The 19,117-nt window shown below is 51.7% G+C and overlaps 1 protein-coding gene across 3 annotated transcripts in view; it reads right to left on the bottom strand.

Moving 5' to 3' along the window:
* Positions 1–19,117, bottom strand: part of HERC2 (HECT and RLD domain containing E3 ubiquitin protein ligase 2) — a 105,363-nt gene that overhangs the window by 57,427 nt on the left and 28,819 nt on the right. For 2 of the 3 annotated variants that reach the window (XM_056124797.1, XM_056124798.1), the window contains exons 17-25: positions 17,629–17,829; positions 11,867–12,095; positions 11,660–11,784; positions 9,416–9,594; positions 8,017–8,201; positions 7,706–7,861; positions 6,869–7,054; positions 3,241–3,411; positions 2,618–2,721 (exon numbers count right to left, since the gene is read on the bottom strand). In XM_056124797.1, coding sequence (XP_055980772.1) covers positions 2,618–2,721; positions 3,241–3,411; positions 6,869–7,054; positions 7,706–7,861; positions 8,017–8,201; positions 9,416–9,594; positions 11,660–11,784; positions 11,867–12,095; positions 17,629–17,829 — 1,536 coding nt within the window. The remainder of the gene's footprint in view (positions 1–2,617; positions 2,722–3,240; positions 3,412–6,868; positions 7,055–7,705; positions 7,862–8,016; positions 8,202–9,415; positions 9,595–11,659; positions 11,785–11,866; positions 12,096–17,628; positions 17,830–19,117) is intronic. The other variant, XM_056124799.1, reaches the window with a different exon arrangement.

The raw sequence follows: 19,117 nt of genomic DNA, 5'->3' as shown, positions 1-19,117 counted from the left end.
ACCAGGTAGAAAGGAACCACCACTGAACACACTAACACCCATAGTGACAGGACCAACTGTCAAACACAGCCAGATTGAAAGGAACCACTGTCACACATAGCCAAAAAAGACAGGAAGAAAGGTCACACAACAAGACTGACAGAAAGCACAATAGCACAAAACACCCAGAGCGACAGGAAACACTAACACAGAGTGACAGGAGGCAATGTCACACACAGCCAGAGTGACAGGAAGCATCATAACACACATCCTGAGTCACAGGAAACACCATAAATACATCCAGAGTGAAAGAAAGCAACACTCACAATTAGAGAGTGACAGGAGGCACCGTTGCACATACAAACCCTGAGTTATTTAAGCACTGTACATACATCCAGGGTTACACAATAAACCTTCACACACACCCAGAGTGACAGGAACATCATTGCACATACCTCCCCTGTAGAAAGGAACCGCCACTGTACATACATGGAGAGTGACATAAAGAACCATCATGCCATCCAGAGTGATAGCACGCACCACTGCACACATCCAGAGTCAGAAAGCACTGTCACACAGTGACAGGAACCACTATCACACACAGTCAGAGTGACAAGAAGCACTGTTACACACAACTGATTGACAGGAAGCTAGTTCACACAAAAAGTGACAGGAAGCACTACTAAGAGACACCCAGAGTGACAAGAAGCACCAACACACAGGCACAGTGAAGGAAGGAATGTTCCACACAGCCAGAATGACAAGCAACATAACACACCCTGCGTCACAGGAAGCACCATACACACTTCCAAAGTGACAGGAAACATTGTTCACATCCAAAGTCACAGGAATCACCACTGCACACATACACCCTGAGTTATAAGGAGGACAGTACTGGGGCTGCAGTGATAGTACAGCAGGTAGGGCATTTGCCTTGCACGTGACAGACCCGGATTCGATCTCCAGCATCCCATATGGTCCCCGAGCACCACCAGGAGTAATTCCTGAGTGCATGAGCCAGGCGTAACCTCTGTGCATCAATGGGTGTGACACCAAAAAAAAATAATAATAAAGGACAGTACTAACCTACAGAGTGACTAGATGCACCTTCACACATGACCGGAGAGACAAGAAGCTCCGCTGCACACACCATTCCAGCAAAAAAGGAAACACCACGCACTAACACAAGGAAGGGTGCACCTTCACAACAGCCACATTGACAGAAAGCCCAGTCACACTCATCCAGTGACAGAAAGTAAGATCATACAACCAGAGCAAAAAAAAAAACAGTGACTGGAAGCATTGTCACACACACCAGAGTTACAAGAAGCACCATTCACACATCCAGAGTTACAGGAAGCAACTTTCACATATCCTGAATGACAAGAAGCAACTTTCACACATCCAGAGTGATAGGAAGCAACATTCACATCCAAAGTGACAGGAAGCAATGTTCACATCCAGAGTGACAGCACGCACTGTTGCACACACACAGCCTGAGTGACATAATACTCCATACAAAAATCCAAGGTGACACAATGCATCTTCACACACACCCAGAATGACATGAAGCACCGTTATACACGTACAGAGAGGAACCACCACTGCACACAGACACCTACCTCTGTAGGTAGCAAAATCACTCACACCCAGTGTGACAGGAAGCACCAACATGCAGACACAGTGACAGAAGGCACCATTTCACACAGAGTGACAAGAAGCAACATAACACACCCTGAGTCATAGGAGGCACAATGCACACTTCCAGACTGACAGGAGGCACCATTGCACACACACACCCTAAGTTACATTAAGCATCTTACACACATCCAGTGTAAAACGATGCACCTTCGGATATACCCAGTGATAGGAAGCACCATTGCACACACCTCCCCTGTAGAGAGGAAATACCATTGTGCATGCACGCATGCAACGCATACACACACACACGCACATACCGAGAGTGACATGAAGCACCATTATACAAATCCAGAGTGACAGCACACATCATTGCACATACACACAAAGAGTGACAGGAAGGACTGTCACAAACACATGAAGGTGATGGGACACACAAGCACATACACACACACACAGACACAGAAACATATCATAAACAGAAACACATTTACCAAAAAAAAAAAATCCCTATAGGATTTTGTCATTTAATGGCTCTCACACACAAACCTGTCAGAAGGCCTAGCTATCTCAGTAACCGGTCAAGTCCACCACCAGTCACCCAGCCCCTACTCCAGATACCCAGTCTCACCTCCAGACACCCAGTCTCACCTCCAGCACCCAGCCACACCTCCAGCACCCAGCCGCACCTCCAGCACCCAGCCGCACCTCCAGCACTCAGCCGCACCTCCAGTCACCCAGCCGCACCTCCAGCACCCAGCCGCACCTCCAGCACTCAGTCTGACCTCCAGCACCCAATCGCACCTCCAGCACCCAATCACACCTCCAGCACCCAGTTGCACCACCAGTCACCCAACCACACCTCCAGTCACCCAGCCACACCTCCAGTCACCCAGCCGCACCTCCAGTCACCCAGCCACACCTCCAATCACCCAGCCTCACTTTCAATCACCCAGCCTCACTTCCAGCACCCAGCCTCACCTCCAGCACGCAGCCTCACCTCCAGATACTGGCCAACACAGAAGGCATGCATGGAGTCCCGTGTGTCTTCAAACTGCAAAGCAGCTTCTAAAGCTACCACAGGATCTTCCCCTGCAAACTGAGCTACAATCAAAAGAATAAAAGCTACCGTCACTTCAGCGTGATTCGCTCAGCGTAGGAGAAATGGCGAGGATGGGCAGGTTGGCTCCAAAGTGAGCAGTAAAGCTAGCAAAGTATAATGACTCTCCTCTCCCCCAGGCCTGCCCTGTCTGCACCAACTCAGAACATGCTGCTGGAGCCGGAGCACTAGTACAGAGGGTAGAACACCGGCCTTGTACACATCAGACCTGGGCTCAAGCCCCGGCACCCCACATGGTCCCCTGAGCCCACCAGGAGTAATTCCTGAGCACAGAGCTAGGAGTCATCCCTGAGTACTGCATGGAATAACCTCCAAGAAATGCTGGTGTGACAAATGAGCAAGCAATGAGAAATTCATCAGAGTTTGCCTGGGTGTCCTGATGGGGACCCAAGTCACTGAGAGGTCAAAGTACATGGGGACTGCAGCAAAGTGAAACCATCACTTCAATGTGTCAGGAGCACTTGCTGCACATGCTCACACCAAGGTGGAATGAGGTCACTCACCGAGGATGCTGTTCCCGGTGAGCGACTGGGTCTGGAAGTCCTTTATGTCGTACACTTTCCCGTCGATCACAGTCCAGAAGCCTCCGTCTTTATTGTGGTTCTCCAGGTCGGCTTTGCGTATCAGGGTCACCTCCTCATTATTCCTACAGTTCTGACCTGTAAAAAATGACTCTGTATATACAGAAACCAAAATCAATAAATCGATAGATCAACTGGTGAAACAAAAGAACACACTGAGAAAGAACAAGGACACACGGTCACGGCTACGGGGGGAGACGGACATGCTTCTCTGCAACACCACCACACACGAGATGCCGCTCCACAGGCACACCAGCAAATGCCTGACAGCGCCAGACAGGCCACAGTGGGCAGCCACAGTCCCGTGGGCCGGGCAAGCTCCAGCCAAGGGAGACCAGATAGCCAGGATGCAAGTGAGACACAGATTCCGCACATGTGTGAAAACCAGGAGTTAAAATACCCCAAAGTCCAAGATGATTAGGAAAATTAGAAATGCACTGAGTAATGATGATACTACTATTGACCAAAACCTGGGACACAGGCAAATGCATACATAAGGCATTTTCCCAGGCGCGTGTTAAGAAAAAGGTAATGCTAAAAGGCCAGTTAACCAACATCAAATGACCAAATGCAACTCAGAAAGGAAAAGCCCTGATCACCTGACATAAACTCAGGAATATGGAAAACGGTCCAAGGGCTAGCTAGGGCCAAGAATCAAACTAGTCATGCCCTTCCCTCACCAACTCTACCTCCTTCAAACCTACCACCAAAGCCAGCAAGGCTGAAAGGTTTGGAGTTGGTTACTGTTTTGTTTTTGGTTTCTGTCTGTTTTGTTTTGGAGCCATACTCGGCAGTGCTCAGGACTCACTCCTGGCTCTGCATTCAGGGATCATTGATGGTAGGTAGGTCTGGGGGACCATATAGGATGCTAGGGACCAAACCTGGGTCAGCCACATGCAAGGCAAGCTCCCTGCCCCTGAATGGGGACTGTGACAAGGCGGCACTACAAGTGGCTGCCCAGGCCAAAGAACAGAACAGAATATGGGGCCATCTCTACACCCCAGTGCGGGGCCAATGGCCCAGCGAACACACAGCCTAGACACACTCACTATGCTGAGCCCACTTCTCACTGGGAGGCTCTACACTGATGAATCTACAAATGTGAGAGCCGGAAAGAGCACCCGTACCATGGAACATGGGAGAGAGACCCTGGCATGCCACAGCTCAGACAAGAAACTCCCCAATCCACAAAGGACAGACCCAGAAGGTCCCACTCAGGCCCACTCCGGGTGTCAGGCACAGAGACTGGAGGTGGATAAGCAGCTGGGGGAGGGAAGAAGTAGGAAAGTGTGTCAAGGGGCTGCCGAGATGGAGCGCCCCAGAGACGGACGGCCATGAGCTTTTACTGGTTGGGTGGGGAGGTGTGTATTGGCAGAAGACACACCTGCGGTGCTCAGAGGCGACTCCTGGCAGGAATTGGGGGACCACATGGGGTGTCAGGGTCAAACCCAGGCCAGCCGCAACAACTTTCCCCACCGTGCTGTCTTGCCTGGAAGCATCCTTAATGCCAGAGACCTGCACATTTAAAATGGGGGTCAGCAGGCAGTACAGTGGCTAGGGCACACCTGACTTGATGCCAGCACCAGCTGCAGGCCCCCCAGGCTCTAAGGCATGTGACCCCAACCAGGGCAAAACTGCAAGCTCCGAGCAGCACTGTACCCCTGGGCCCTCCTGAGCACCAAGGAAAACATTAAGCTGAGTTCTCAAGCTGCTTCTCTGCCCTCCCAACAAAGCAATCACACACAGGTCACAACTAGCAAATTCTACCAGATCATAGGCAGCCTTCCGAAACAGAAGAGGAAGGAACATTCTCCATGTCCCCTGTGACATGCACATGCCGCACTGAAGCTCGCAGCCCCTGTGCAGACAGCTGCAGGGAGACCAGCACTCTCCTGAGTTACAGCCTCATGCTAGGGTGGTCGTGCTATTCGCTGGGGACCTGCAGTTACAACAAAACCGTCACAGGGCCAGAAAAACAACCCAGCATGCAGGGGCCTTGGTCCACCCCCAGCACAGCCTTTGGTGTCCCACAGTCACAGAATCCCAAGCAGCCACAAGCTTCACAGGACACGTTCCCAAAACAGGAAGGAAAACAAATACAGAATTTGTTTTTTGGGAAAACCTCAGAAACACAGGTGCAAAACTGTTCCCCAAAATAAAAAAGCAGGTCAAGGGGCCCAAGATAGTACAACAGGCAGAGCACTTGCCTTGCATGTGGTTGACCCAAGTTTGGTCCCCAGAATCTGATAACGGTCCCCAGGCCTGCCAGGAATGACCCCTGAGCGCAGAGCCAGGAGGAAGCCCTGAGCACCACGGAGTGTGACCCAAGACAAAGCAAAGGGAAAAAAAGAGCCACTCACACATTCAGGTTGACTATAACCGACACAAAATGACCAAAGCAGTTTCATTACACACACTGAAGCCTGATTCCTTTCACTAACAAGACTTTTCAGGGAGTAGAAAAAAGAAACAATGTATCAAGAGATGAAAAGTCACTGGGTACTCTAAGACCAATGGAACACTGAGGCCAATGACCAGACAGCCTGCCTGCTCTCTTCCCTGCTGGCACCAAGATGCCCACGAGGACGCCAGGAGGCTTCTGGGAGAGAAGAGGGGACAGAACAGATCACTCTCCCACTGCCAGAGAGAGCAAAAGCCACACAAGCATGGTGAGCGGCGGCCTGAGAACAGAAACGGACACACACACGGACATGCCGCCGTGACCATGCAGGGCTGCGGGGTCACCTCGGCACACGCCACAGAGGGGCCCGTTCTGGAAGAGGGCAGTCACAACATGACCAGTACGGGTGCACAGTGTCCCCACCAGTGCGCCCAGAGGGGCGGCCAGCATCTCTGAGATTTGTCTTAACAAGACTTAAAAGGAAAAACAATGATTCAAAAGGAGAAAAAAAGGACTGAAATGAACCAGCCTGATCAGTGGGTGCCTTTAAATGCTTTCAAGGACATTAGTAAAGATTTAGGAAAGGAAAAAAAAAAACACTTAAGTGCACAAAAATCTGACATAAAGCCAGCGCTTCGCCGAATCTTACAAGTAAACACAAGCACGAGCTCTCCTCGGGCCAAAGGCCACGTCCTGTTCTGGGCCCCCTGTCAGCACAGCAACAATGGCCTGAGCATCCCGGGAGGACAGATGCCGAATCAAAACTTCCCTGACAATAAGCCAGACCCACAGTCTGCAACTTCAGTGGCCAACACTGGGAAGACAAGTGGTCAGCACTGTGGAGACAAGTTCCACCCCTCAGAAAGCCAGGCTGCACCGAAGACGAGGCAACCTGGGCAGGGTCGGCTGTCTGACGGCTGAGCCCCAGAAAGGGTTTTCAGGCCTGAGAGGGCCGTGTCTGGGGTCAGAGACAGGCCAGAAGGAAACTCCTGCTTTGCAGAGCCCGAATCTGTCCTGGTGCACTTCCCCCCTTAGAACACACGCTGGCCACTGCCCAGCAAAGCTTCCTTGGGACAGGAAAGGGCGGGTCGGCTGAGACTAGAACAGGAAAGACTCCTCAGGGGGTCTGCATCAAAGGACCATCCGTACCCATGATGCCGGGCCAGGCCAGCTCCTCGTGGTCATCTCTGTCCTTGCCAGGTGCCAGGTGGTTGAAGCGGTCCAGGTGTTCGAGCAGGCCGCCCAGCAGAGGCACGGCGCCCGCCTCCTGCATGAGACCAGCATTTTTACTGAGCAAGAGCACTATAGAAACAACTAATTCTGGAAGGAGCACACCTACATTTAAAAAGAAAGAAGAAGATCATTAAAATTTAAATAAGCGTAATGGCCCCATAAAGCCCCTCTGTAAACATGCTTGCCATGCGATCCCCATGGAGGAAAGTTACACTGTCGCCTCTTTCTAAGGTGACTTTAGGGCTCATTCTTGAAAGACACAGTCGCACTTGTCAGTGGATTCCTGTGAATTTCAAGACTGTTTTCAAAAACATCCTTTGGACAGAGAACTATTCCCTACACTCACGCCTACCACTAGGTGTGCACCTTGAGGTTTCCGGTTAGGAAACCGGGCTCAGGAACAAAGCAGCACCACCACCGAATTCTAAACTACTTGTAAAAATACCATTTAAAAATCCTGAACAAAATTAGAACTTATTCAGCACCTAAGAAAGGGCAGCGGGGGACGCGGAAGATTTTCCTGCTGGAGTGAAATGAGATAACGCAGACCACGTCACAGAAGCCTTGGGGATGGCGCAGGGACCTAATCACCAGCTGTTGTGCCATCGCAGGCAGCTCAGCAGAACTGGTAGCCACCGAAGACTCCAAAGGACAGAGGGCCCAGACCTAGCGAGCGCCTGGACAAGGCAGGTGGCCACCTCAAGCCAATCCTCTGGTCAAAACACACAGGATGGGTAGGAAACAAGGAAGTACCGGTGAAGTCCCCTTCCACGACCCAGGCCACCTCTGCGAAGTGCCGCCAGCTGGCAGAGGCGATGCTGGAGGCCACGGGCAGGATGTCCCCGATGTGCGTGCACAGCAGGGCAGTATACTTCTTGAGCAAGGAGCCAACCCCCATCAGCTCAGGGCCTGCAAGGAAGAGGCAGAGAGGGTCCCCTGAGTACCTCCAGGAGTAATTCCTGAGTGCAGAGCCAGGAATAACCCTTGTGCATTGCCGGGTGTGCCTCCCCCCCCAAAAAAAGCAAAAAAAAAAAAAAAAGGTAGATGCTCGTGGAGCGACTCACTGGGCGCGTCGGCGGCCGGCCCAAAGCCTTCTCCTGGGTACAGCTTGCTGATGAGCAGCCGCTGGAAGCGCAGCAGCAGGTGCAAAGACGCAGACCTCTCGCGCGTGTGCTGCTCGAAGTCCAGGCACGATGAGATCCGCCGCGCGACGTCTTTCAGCCGGGCGACAGTTTGGGAGGCGATGTTCCTGCACAGGGTAAAGAGGATGGCCCAGTGAAGGCGTACGCTGTGTCAGCCGGAAACAAACCCCCAGCAAACCAGAAGCACAGAGCCCAGATGGGGCCCCACCAACACGGGCGGGGGATCTGCACTGATGGGACCATGCGACAGGTTAACGGGGAGGGCGTTTGCCTTGCACGCAGCCAAGCTGGGTTCTATCCCTGGTACCCACTATGGTCCCCACGCAGCCAGGAGTGATCCCTGAGTGCAGTCAGGAGTAACCCTGGGCACTGCTGGGTGTGTCCCAAAAACAACAACAGAAGAGTATCACATTGAGCCAGAGACAGTACAGCATTAAGACACTGGCCTGGCACCCAGCTGACCCTGAGTCTATCCCCGGCACCCCGTAGGGTCTACCAAGCCCCACCAAAAGTGATCCCTGGGCACTGAGTCAAGAGTCAGCCCTGAGCACAACCAGTGTGGCCCAGAAGACAAACAGAAAAATAAACATATCTAGGACCAAAGAGGAAGTACAGTGGGTAGGGAGCTGGCATGCAGCCAGCCAGGTTCAACCCAGGCCTCCCATATGGACCCCCAAGCCCTGCCAGAAGGGATCCCTGAGCAAGGAGCAGTAAGACCTGAGCAATGCTGGGTGTGCCCGTCCGCAAAAAAAAAAAAATTTGAATCTATAATGTGGAAAGTCAGACAACGACACAGCAGCCAGTTTGCTTTTATTTTCGTCTAAGGGGCCACACCAGGCAGTGCACGGAACTCTTCCTGGCTCAGTGCTCAGGGGACCTTATATGGCACTTGGAGACTGAGCCAGGGTCCGTCACAAGCAAGGCAAATGCCTTAACCCCTGTGCTGCTGCCTGTGATGAGTTTCATTTGCCTCAAATGGCATTTCAACAGGATAAGCACTTTTTCCCACATTTCTCTCATGCTCCCCATTTTCCACCAGTGAAAGATCCTTGAGGATCTCCAACCCTCCCAAATACACTCCAACACTCCTCTCCTTTACCACTGTCTGCTCTTTACCTGGGAACCCATGTTGTTTTCAAAATATTCCCTCAATAGCCCAGACACACTCCAGATCCCTCCTATTAATGTCCACAGCCTGAGCACAAGCAGCCCCACCCCCCCACACACATACACCCCAGAAGCTGCTGGATGAGCTAAATGGACCAGCGGCAGGCACTGCTAGTGTCCGCACCCTGAGCACAGCACCAATGCCCCCCCTCACCGCAGAAGCTGCTGGATGAGCTGGACCAGGGGCAGGCACTGCTTCCCCGAGGCCTCGCAGATGCCCGTGTTGATAAGGTCTTTATCCAGCGGAGTGCGACTTCGGTGGAACGTGGAGGCACTGGCTTCCTGCTCATCAATCTCCTTCTCCTTCTGTGCTTCCTTTTTGGTTTCAATGTCCTGCGATTCATACAGCAGGAAGTGGGCCCCAGCCGTGAAAGTTGAGACTGTTTACCTTTGTTTGGGGACACACCTATCTGTGCTGGGGGCTCCCCAGGGTGGCAGGTATGACGGCACCTGCAGGCTGAGGCCTGGCCCTGCTGACTGACCTGGCCACATGCCCATGTTCACCTAGTGGGAATCCCCCTCCTTCAGTTGGATTCCTGGAAGGCCAACATCCAGGCTGACGGTCTCCAGCTGCCTCCAAGTCCCTCCGCCCTTACCCCTGCTCCCAGCTTGCAACAACAGCCTTGTGACCTGCCTAGATATGCGTGTCCACCCGGCTTGTGACACTGACCACCAACTCAAGAATGACAGACTAGTCCCAAATCACACAGCTGACAAGATGCATGGATCAGGACGAAAAAACGAATTCTTATGGCCCAACTAAAAGATAAAAACTCCAGTTTAATAACAGAGAGGACAGGAGTCAAGTTCTCCAAAGAAAGCACATAAATGGCAGATAAGCCACAGCATACAGGAGAAGCACATGCGCTCATTGGTAAAAACCAGGAGACTGGACGGCAACAAGTCCTGGCAATAAGAGGCAGAGAGACACTTGCCTACATCAACACTGGGAAAGCAGAACTGCATGGCCACTGAACAAAACAGGGCCAGGGAGATTGTACAGGGGTTAAGGCACGTCTTGCATATGGCCAAGCCCGGATCAATCCCTAAGCCCCACCAGAGCCATGTGAGCCCGCCAGGAGTGATCCCTGAGGGCAGAGCCATGCAGGGCACAGCTGGCAGTGGCGCAGCCCTCTGGATGGATGTGTTGCATGAGGAAGCCAGGGCTGACTCCCAGCATGGCCTCGTCCCCTGAGCACCAACCAGGAGCAACCCCAGAGCTCAGAACCAAGAGAAGCCCCCAGCACAGACAGGTGTGCCCCAAAACAAAGGGAAACAGTCTCAACTTTCATGGGGGCAGGAGCTCTGGCAGCAGAGAGGCACTTGCCTTGCACCCAGACAGCCCAGGTTCGATTCCCGGCACCCCATACCGCGAGCCTCACCAGGAGTGAGCCCTGAGCGCTGCTGGGTGTGGTCCAACGTACCCCTCCCCGCCAAAATAATCTAAACTTTCCCAAAGTACGGACTCAGCAACAGAAAACTCGCCCAGAAAGTCAGGCAACCCCATGAGGGACCAACACAGCTGGCACATGCACAATCCTGGCACTGCCACCGCATCAGTGAGCTCAGGTGTGCAGCTGTGAAATCCGAGCACCGGGCTCACGCCTACCTCAGAACGGCACCGCCCCAGCCTGCATTTGACCCGGATTCTGACTGCAGAGGCACAGTGGCCGTCTCCGCCCACTCTCCGACCCACCCCACCTGCTCCCTCTCCACAGCAGGAAGCAGACTCGCTGAAACAGCAGCTCGGTGAGCTGAGGACACCCTCCAGGAGAGGCCACTGCACCCTCTGGGCCACCTGGGATGTGGGCACTAGGGACGGCCTTAGAGTCAGCACCGAGAGTCAGGACCATTCACTATCTGTGGGGGTGCGGCCATGTTTATGAGATCTCACCACAGTGCCCACAGAATGTGGCTGACCAGGCTAGCGGAGGAAGTGGCGCCCAGAGCAGCGGCTGCAGTTTTCTCCAAGAGCCCACGGTGTCAGCGTGTGTGCGACACCGGGCCTCGCGAGTGGCAGAATGGCCCCAGCCCCATGTGGTCTCTCCCAAAGCCAACACCGTCACAGCAAGAAGAGCCACAAAAGCACCCAGACAAGTGAGCAGCTCAGAGGCCAGCGGAAGCTCTAGGGTGGGGGCCCTCAGGGACACGGCACACCTGGCCCAGGTTCGACTCCTGGCATGGGGGGGGGGAACCTCAGGGAGATCGCATCCAGCCCCCAGGGCCCAGGCCAGCGCAGGCTCAAGAATAGGAACAGTCAGGCAGAAGAGCCCGCCCAGGGATGGGATGGTGCCTCGAGCACATGGGGGAAAGTTCCAGGGCCCCGGGACTCCCCCGTGGATAACAGACACTGGGCATCGGTCTGCAGGGATCTGGCAAGACTCTCCCCCTGCTGTACCTGGATCTCCGCGGTGATGGCCGCATTCAGGGCCGACTCCAAGCCACCGTCGGCCATCAGGCTGCCCACCAGCAGATCGATCATGAAGCGCCGCCCTGGGCTTATGTTGACTTCGTTGCCTGAAACTAGAAATAGGCCCGTGTCCCTGGCGAGAGGCGCTCAGCGCCACCCTCCCACCCCAAACGACCCGCCCCTGGCCCAGCCCACCTGCACAGGGCAGCAGGGCCGAGAGTGCCCGGGCCCGCTCCTCGGCCGTGGGCAGCAGCACAGACCACCCGCTCTGCAGCACGGCCTGGGCGGCGCCCTGCACCGTGCCCAGCACACCCGCACTGCTGGCCAGGGCCACCACCGTCTGCTTCAGGCTCCCCAGGAGGGCACTGCCCAGCCCCAGGCCCAGGAGCTCCGGATCCACCTGGTGGCTGATGGCTGCGTGCAGCTGCAAGGAGAAAGAGAGTTCCCACTGGATGGTGCTTGGAACCTAACTCAGAGAACAAGTCAGGTCTGCAAGAACCTTTTTTATTTTTATTTTTATTTAAATTTTATTGAATCACCGTGAGATAGTTACAAGCTTTCATATTTGGGTTACAATCGAATACCCATCCCTCCACCAGTGCACATTCCCCAACACCAATATCCCCAGCATACCCCCCTTCCCACCCTCCCCCTGCCTCCATCCATGGCAGACAGTATTCACCATACTCTCTCTCTCTACTTTTGGGCACTATGATTTTCAATACAGATACTGAGAGGTTATCATGTTTGGTCCATTATCTACTTTCAGCACACATCTCCCATCCCGACCAATTCCTCCAGCCATCTTTTTCTTAGTGATCCCTTCTGTATTCCAGCTGCCTTCTCCCCTCTGCTCATGAGGCAGGCTTCCAGCTATGGAGCAATCTTCCTCGCCCATGTATCTACTGTCCTTAGGTGTCAGCTTCATGTTATGTTGTTTCATACTCCACAAATGAGTGCAGTCCTTCTATGTCTGTCCCTCTCTTTCTGACTCATTTCACTTAGCATGATAGTCTCCATGTCTATCCATTTATAAGCAAATTTCATGACTTCATCTCTCCTAACAGCTGCATAATATTCCATTGTGTAGATGTACCAAAGTTTCTTTAACGAGTCACCTGATCTACGGCACTTGGGTTGTTTCCAGATCTGGGCTATTGTGAACAGTGCTGCAATGAACATGTAGGTACAGATGTCATTTCTACTGTGCTTTTTTGCATCCTCGGGATACATTCCCAGAAGTGGTATTATGGGGTCATATGGAAGCTCAATTTCTAGTTTTTGAAGGACTGTGTGAGATCTTTTTAAGAAAGGAAAGACGGGCTGGAGTGAGAGCATAGCGGGTAGGGCATTTGCCTTGCACGCAGCCGACCTGGGTTCGATTCCCAGCATCCCATATGGTCCCCTGAGAACCTCCAGGAGTAATTCCTGAGTGCAGAGCCAGGAGTAACCCCTGTGCATTGCCGGGTGTGACCGAAAAAGAAAGGAAAAAAAAAAAAGGAACGACAACCACTACTCGCTTTTCATTCTCTTTTCATTCTCCTGGCTCTGCTCTCAGGAATCACTCCTGGCAGTGCGCAGGGTAACCATACAAGATGCCAGGAATGGAACGCGGGTCAACAGCGTATTCAGCTGCATCCCATCCACTGTACTATCACTCTGGCCCTCGCATTTGTTTTTTTTAAACTAGGTGAAAAATGTTGCCCAAGCTTTTTGGGAAGCCATGACAAGGCCATTTCACGAGAGGAAAACTTTCAACCCAACTGTAACTTCACAGAGAGCAAAGAGCAGCCTTCAACCGTAGCCCCCATCACCTGCACCCACAGAGGACATGAAGGTGTGCGATGCCCCAGGGCCCACTGCTGCATCAGCAAAGAAGCTGGGCATGTGGCTGCAGGTGGACCCCAACTGAGCACCTGCCTAACCAGAGGGAGCCACGACCCACTGCCAGCACCAGTGATGTGTGCCAGCTTCTCCTCTCGGCTATGACTGTGTGTGGGCACGTCACTGAGAGCCAACACCTGTGCGGGCCACAACCTCCCAGTGGCAGCCGCAGGCACGGGGAAGGGCAGCGGGCCACCGCAGAGGCAGAGAGAGGCACTCGGGGCTCCCACTCCACGCACGGTCTCAGCGTCTCCCTTTCCTTCCCTCCCGTCTGTCACCACTAACAGGTGCGAGACAAGGAACTCCAAGGAGCGGAGACAGAACCGTGCACACGGCTGACACTGGTTCAATCCCCACCATGCACAGGGCCACCCCGGGCACCACATGTGCCCCACCAGGGCCGATCCCTGAGCATGGAGCCAGGAGTAATCTCTGAGCACCACAGGCTGTGGCCCAAAGAACAACAACAACAAAATAAATAAATAAATAAATAAAAATACCTGTGTAAAACAGGGGCCACAAAAGTTTTAAGTAAAAGGTTAATTCAGGAACATACAGCTTAGGGAAGAATCTGAATGCAAGCATCTGAGTGGAATACCCAGAAGGCAGAAGGTAGAGAGAAGTGAGCAAGGAAAATGGGAAGAGAGATTTGAAAGTTTTAAAGAAGTTGTGCTACAGGGCCCGGAGCAGGTAGGGCTCTTGCCTTGAGCACAGCTGACCGAGGTTCAATCCTCGGCATGCCCACCAGGAATGACCGCTGAGCGCACAGCCAGGAGTAAGCCCTGAGCACGGCCAGGTGTGGTCCAGAAACAAACCCAAACCAAAATACCCGAGCAAAGACAAAGAAGCGTGCTATTTGAAAAATAAAATGAGAAAATTGCCCGAACATCATTTAGTAGAATTTCGCCAAGGGGAAAATAGATTTTAAACAGAGGGAGCAACACCAATGGCAGAGCATAAAGCTTCTCCACCTTCCAGAAGAATAGTTCGATCTCAAATACCACAAGACTCCTGACCTCAAATCTACACACAAAAATGAAGTGTGACACCCAGATGTAACTATTAGGGTCACACGCAGATCAATGGAGCAGAGTCGAATATCCTGACACCAACCCTCAAATATATGGTCATCTAACCTTTGATAAACTTTGATAAACATTAAACTCAGAAACTTCTGGACCTCAAAAGAAACAGTGACCAAATACAAAGACAGCCCACAGAATAGGAAGAATGATTTACTCAATACCCATCTGATAAGAGGTTAATATCCAAGATATATAAGGCACTTGTAGAACTTTACAACAAAAGAGACATCCAAGCCCATCAAAAAATGAGGAGGGGGAGCCAGAGCATTAAGACAGCAGGGAGGAGTTGGCTTTGCATGTAGCCAACCCAGGTTCGATCCCCGGCATCCCATATGGTTCCCTGAGCACCACCAGGAGTGATTCTTTGAGTGCAGAGCCAAAAGTAACCCCTGAGCTTTGCCAGGTTTGACCAAAAAAAGCAAAAAAAAGGGGGGGGGGGAGAAGAACAGAAGCTTCCTCAAGAAGAAATATAAATGGTCAAAAGACGCATGAAAAATGCTCCACATCACTAATCATCAGGGAGATGCAAATCAAAACAACAGTGAAATATCATTTCACACCACAGAGACTGGCACACATCCAAAAAACAAGAACAACCAGTGCTGGTGCAGATGCAGGGAGAAAGGAACTCTCATTCATTGTTGGTTGGAATGCCGACTGGTCCCAGTCTTTCTGGAGAACAATATGGACATTCCTCAAAAATCTAGAAACTGCACTTCCATATGACCTTGCAATCCCACTTCTGGGAATATACCCTGGGGCCCAAAAACACACAGCAGAAACACCATCTGCACACCTATGTTTATCGCAGTACTATTCACAGTAGCCACCATCTAGAAACAACCCAAGTGCCCGAGAACAGACAACTGGTCAAAGAAACTATGGTACATCTATACAATGGAATACTATGCAGCAGTTAGGAAAAAGTGAAATTATGAAATTCCCTTATAAATGGATGGACATGCAGAGTATCATGCTGAGTGAAATGTGTCAGGAGGAGAGGAACAGACATAGAACGATTGCACTTATTTGTGAAATATAAAAAAAAAAAACCCATAGTATAAGACTAAAACCCAAGGACTGTAGAAACAAGGGCAAGGAGGATTGGTCTACGGTTGGAAGCCTGCCTCGAGTGCTGGGGAAAACGGCAACTGGGATAAAGAAGGAACCATTCTGACAAAATAGTTGGAAATGATCACTCTGGATAGGAACTGCTGCTCTAAGTAGGTAAAGGAACAAACAGGATATCCTCTCAGTGTTGCAGACCATAGTGCCCAAAAGATAGGGCCGGGGTGGAGGGGAGGGGAGGGAGGGGGAGGGAAAGAGACACAGAGGGACAGAGGGCAGAGCAAGAGCGAGAGCGAGAGAGAGAGCGAGAGAGAGAGAGAGAGAGAGAGAGAGAGAGAGAGAGAGAGAGAGAGAGAGAGAAGCCTGCCAGAGAGCCAGGCCGGGCGTGGTGGTGGCAGGAGGAAAACAAGGGTCACTGATGGTGGGAAATGTACACGGGTAGAAGGATGGGCATTGGATGAATGAATGAATGAAAAGCTTTGCAACTATGTATCTCGCGGTGACTCAATTGGATGAATGAATGAATGAAAAGCTTTGCAACTATGTATCTCGCAGTGACTCAATTAAAAACACTAAAATTAAAAAATTCTTGCAATATCTGTGCTCCTATAAAGCATTATTTAGTCTCTGGTAAGTCTATCTAAAAGTATTTTCTTGTATTTTTTTTAGTGTATGTGAGAGGCTGCATCCTGCCTCAGAACACTGAAATCATTACTTGCTATACTCTGGAAAGCACAGAGCTGCCAGGCCTTGAGGCAGGAGCTACCACCAACTGGTTTTGCCTCTGGAACAAAAAGAGAGACAACCCTAAGCATTAAATAAATTAAAAATGGTCCTGATCTCGACCAGGAAGTCTGCTCCATAGCTCTGAAACCGGCCTCACATGCTGGGGGGAAGGCAGCTCAGACAGAGAAGGGAACACCAAGTAAAGGATGCTGGGAGGACCCATCAGGGTTGAAAGACGCGTGCCGAAAGTAGACGACAGACCGAACACGATGGCCACTCATTACCTCTATTGCAACCACTCAATACCACAACACCCAAAGGGAGAGAGAGGCAGGGTGAGGTGGGGGCGATGAGCGGGGGTGGTGGGAAGGATACTGGGAACATTGGTGGAAGAGAATGGGCACTGGTGGATGGTAAATGATGGTGAATGATGGCACTGGTAAATGATTATTGCATGACCGAAATACAAAAGTTCGCTAAGTTTGTAAATGTACCTCACAGTATTCACGAATAAAGAAAGTTTTTAAATAAAGTAATTAATCAAAAATGGACTTATATTTTTAAAAAAAGAAAACTAGTAGGGTCACAAGAAAAACCTGGAAGGCAGATCAGAGAAGCAGATCAGCTACAGGAAACATTTGCACTGGTGTCGGGTTCCCCTCAGCACAGAGAGGACCAGACACAGGGCAACAGCAAGGACAGGACAGGACAGACCCTCCTGTCCCCAGGCCCTCCTGTCCCACCCCTGCCCTGGCCCCAGGCCCTCCTGTCCTGTCTGTCCCGGGACACCCCTGCACCTGGCAGATTGCAGGTGGACTCCCTGAGGCGCGCACAGACCAGCTCCCCATGGTGGGAACAGCCCAATCCAACGGCTCCTGCTTCGCTAGTTGGTGCCTGTCTCACAGCAGGTGGGTGTGGATGCCAGAGATCAGATCAGGGCCTGACGCTCCCACTGAGCCGCCTCCCCATGACCACACTTGTGGCCGCACAGAGCCTGGCACCCAGGCTGGACAGTCTGACAGACCACTGCCTGGCACCCAGAGTGGACACAGTCTGACCAGACCACTGCCCAACACCTGGCCTGGTTCACAGACGGGGCCCACTTACAAGGTCAGCCCCCACCTTCCATTCTGCAGCACTATGAAGACCAGGGCTGCCCCCAGCAGGGCCAAGGGCCCGGGGGCCACCAGATACCTGCAGCCGGAGCAGATTCAGCGTGGCCACAGCCATGCACTCCTTCTCCTGCGGCGGGGGCCAGTCGGCGGTGCCATCCATGCCCTCACTCACTTGCCGAAGCAGGAGGTCCAGCTGCTCAAAGGTCAGTGAGCAGATGTCCACCACAAATGGGACTCGGAGGCCGATGGACCACTCAGAACAAGATGACCATGCAAAACTCTGTGGAATAAGCAGAAGAAACAGGGTCCCTCAGGCATGGTGTGGGCCCTTGGAGGAGGAGTCCTACCCTGCCCACTGTCCATCCCACCAGAACACGAACCCTTACGATAATGACATGCACGAGCCCTGCTTCCTCCCCTCCCACTCTGCTCACTGCCCTAGTGTGCTCTGCCACAGGTAAGAAGGGAAGAAGGGGAAAAAGCTAATTTTAGAAACAGCTTTATTCTCGAAAGGTAGCAGAGACCACACAAGCCTCCCGAACGGAGGAGGAACTCTCTCGGTCTCCAGAGCAACCACTAACCTCGAAGAAATCCCCCGCTGAGGCACATGGGTGAGGACTCTGTCATTTCAAATAGAATGCAGAAAACACTCAAGTGTTCCAGGAGTCAGGAAACTCACATCAATGACAGACACAAATTCAACTCACCACTGACACTGCATGTTCAAAACATACCAACAGAAATAAGATGGTCAGGATATTGGGGGGAGACAATCCAAGCCCAGGGCCAGGGGGATAGACCAAAGGGCTGGAGTGCAGGGGCCCAGGCTCCATCTCGGCGTGAGCCATGAGTGGTCCCCAAAACAAAGCATAAACACGGTTTCTCATTATCTAAAAATCACACGATTTTATAGTATCTACAAAAAACCTGACTCACATACAAAGATGGAAATTGACAGAAAAGTTGAAGTACCACTGCCACACACGTGTATGTGTGTTTGTATATATATGAGAGACCCACACTACAACTGAACATGTAAGCACCATGGTCACATGTGTGCAGGTGAGATCGGGAGAGAGAGATGGACAGGCAATGTAATTCCTGAGTGCAGAGCCAGGAGTAACTGCTGAACATCGCCAGGCATGACCCAAAAAAAAAAAACACAAAAAGATACACATGCCTAGGCTCAAATGAACTCCCCCAACAAAAAACACCAGAAAAAGAAATAGTAGTGGGCCAGAGAGATAGCACAGGGGTTAAGGCACCTGTCCTGCATGTGGCTGACCCGGATCCAATCCCCAGTACCAAATATGGCCCTCCAAGCCCACCTAGAGTGATCCCTGAGTGCAGAGTCAGGAGCAAGCCCTAAGCACAGTCAGAACCAGCCCAAAACCAAGAAATGGGAATTCCAATCCTTTCTAGAAAACAGAAAATGATGAGTATTTTTTCAAAGGCTTCTTTTATCTTGTTTTTTTATTTTTAATTATTTTATCTTGATTTTTTAAAAAAAGAAAACCAAACAAGACCATGCAAGATAACCACTTGTCAGCATCTGATGAGCACCAACA

Source organism: Sorex fumeus, unplaced genomic scaffold (genome assembly GCF_029834395.1).
Source record: "Sorex fumeus unplaced genomic scaffold, SorFum_2.1 ptg000051l, whole genome shotgun sequence".
Classification (NCBI taxonomy): Eukaryota; Metazoa; Chordata; class Mammalia; order Eulipotyphla; family Soricidae; genus Sorex; species Sorex fumeus.
This window is presented reverse-complemented; position numbering and strand designations above follow the sequence as displayed.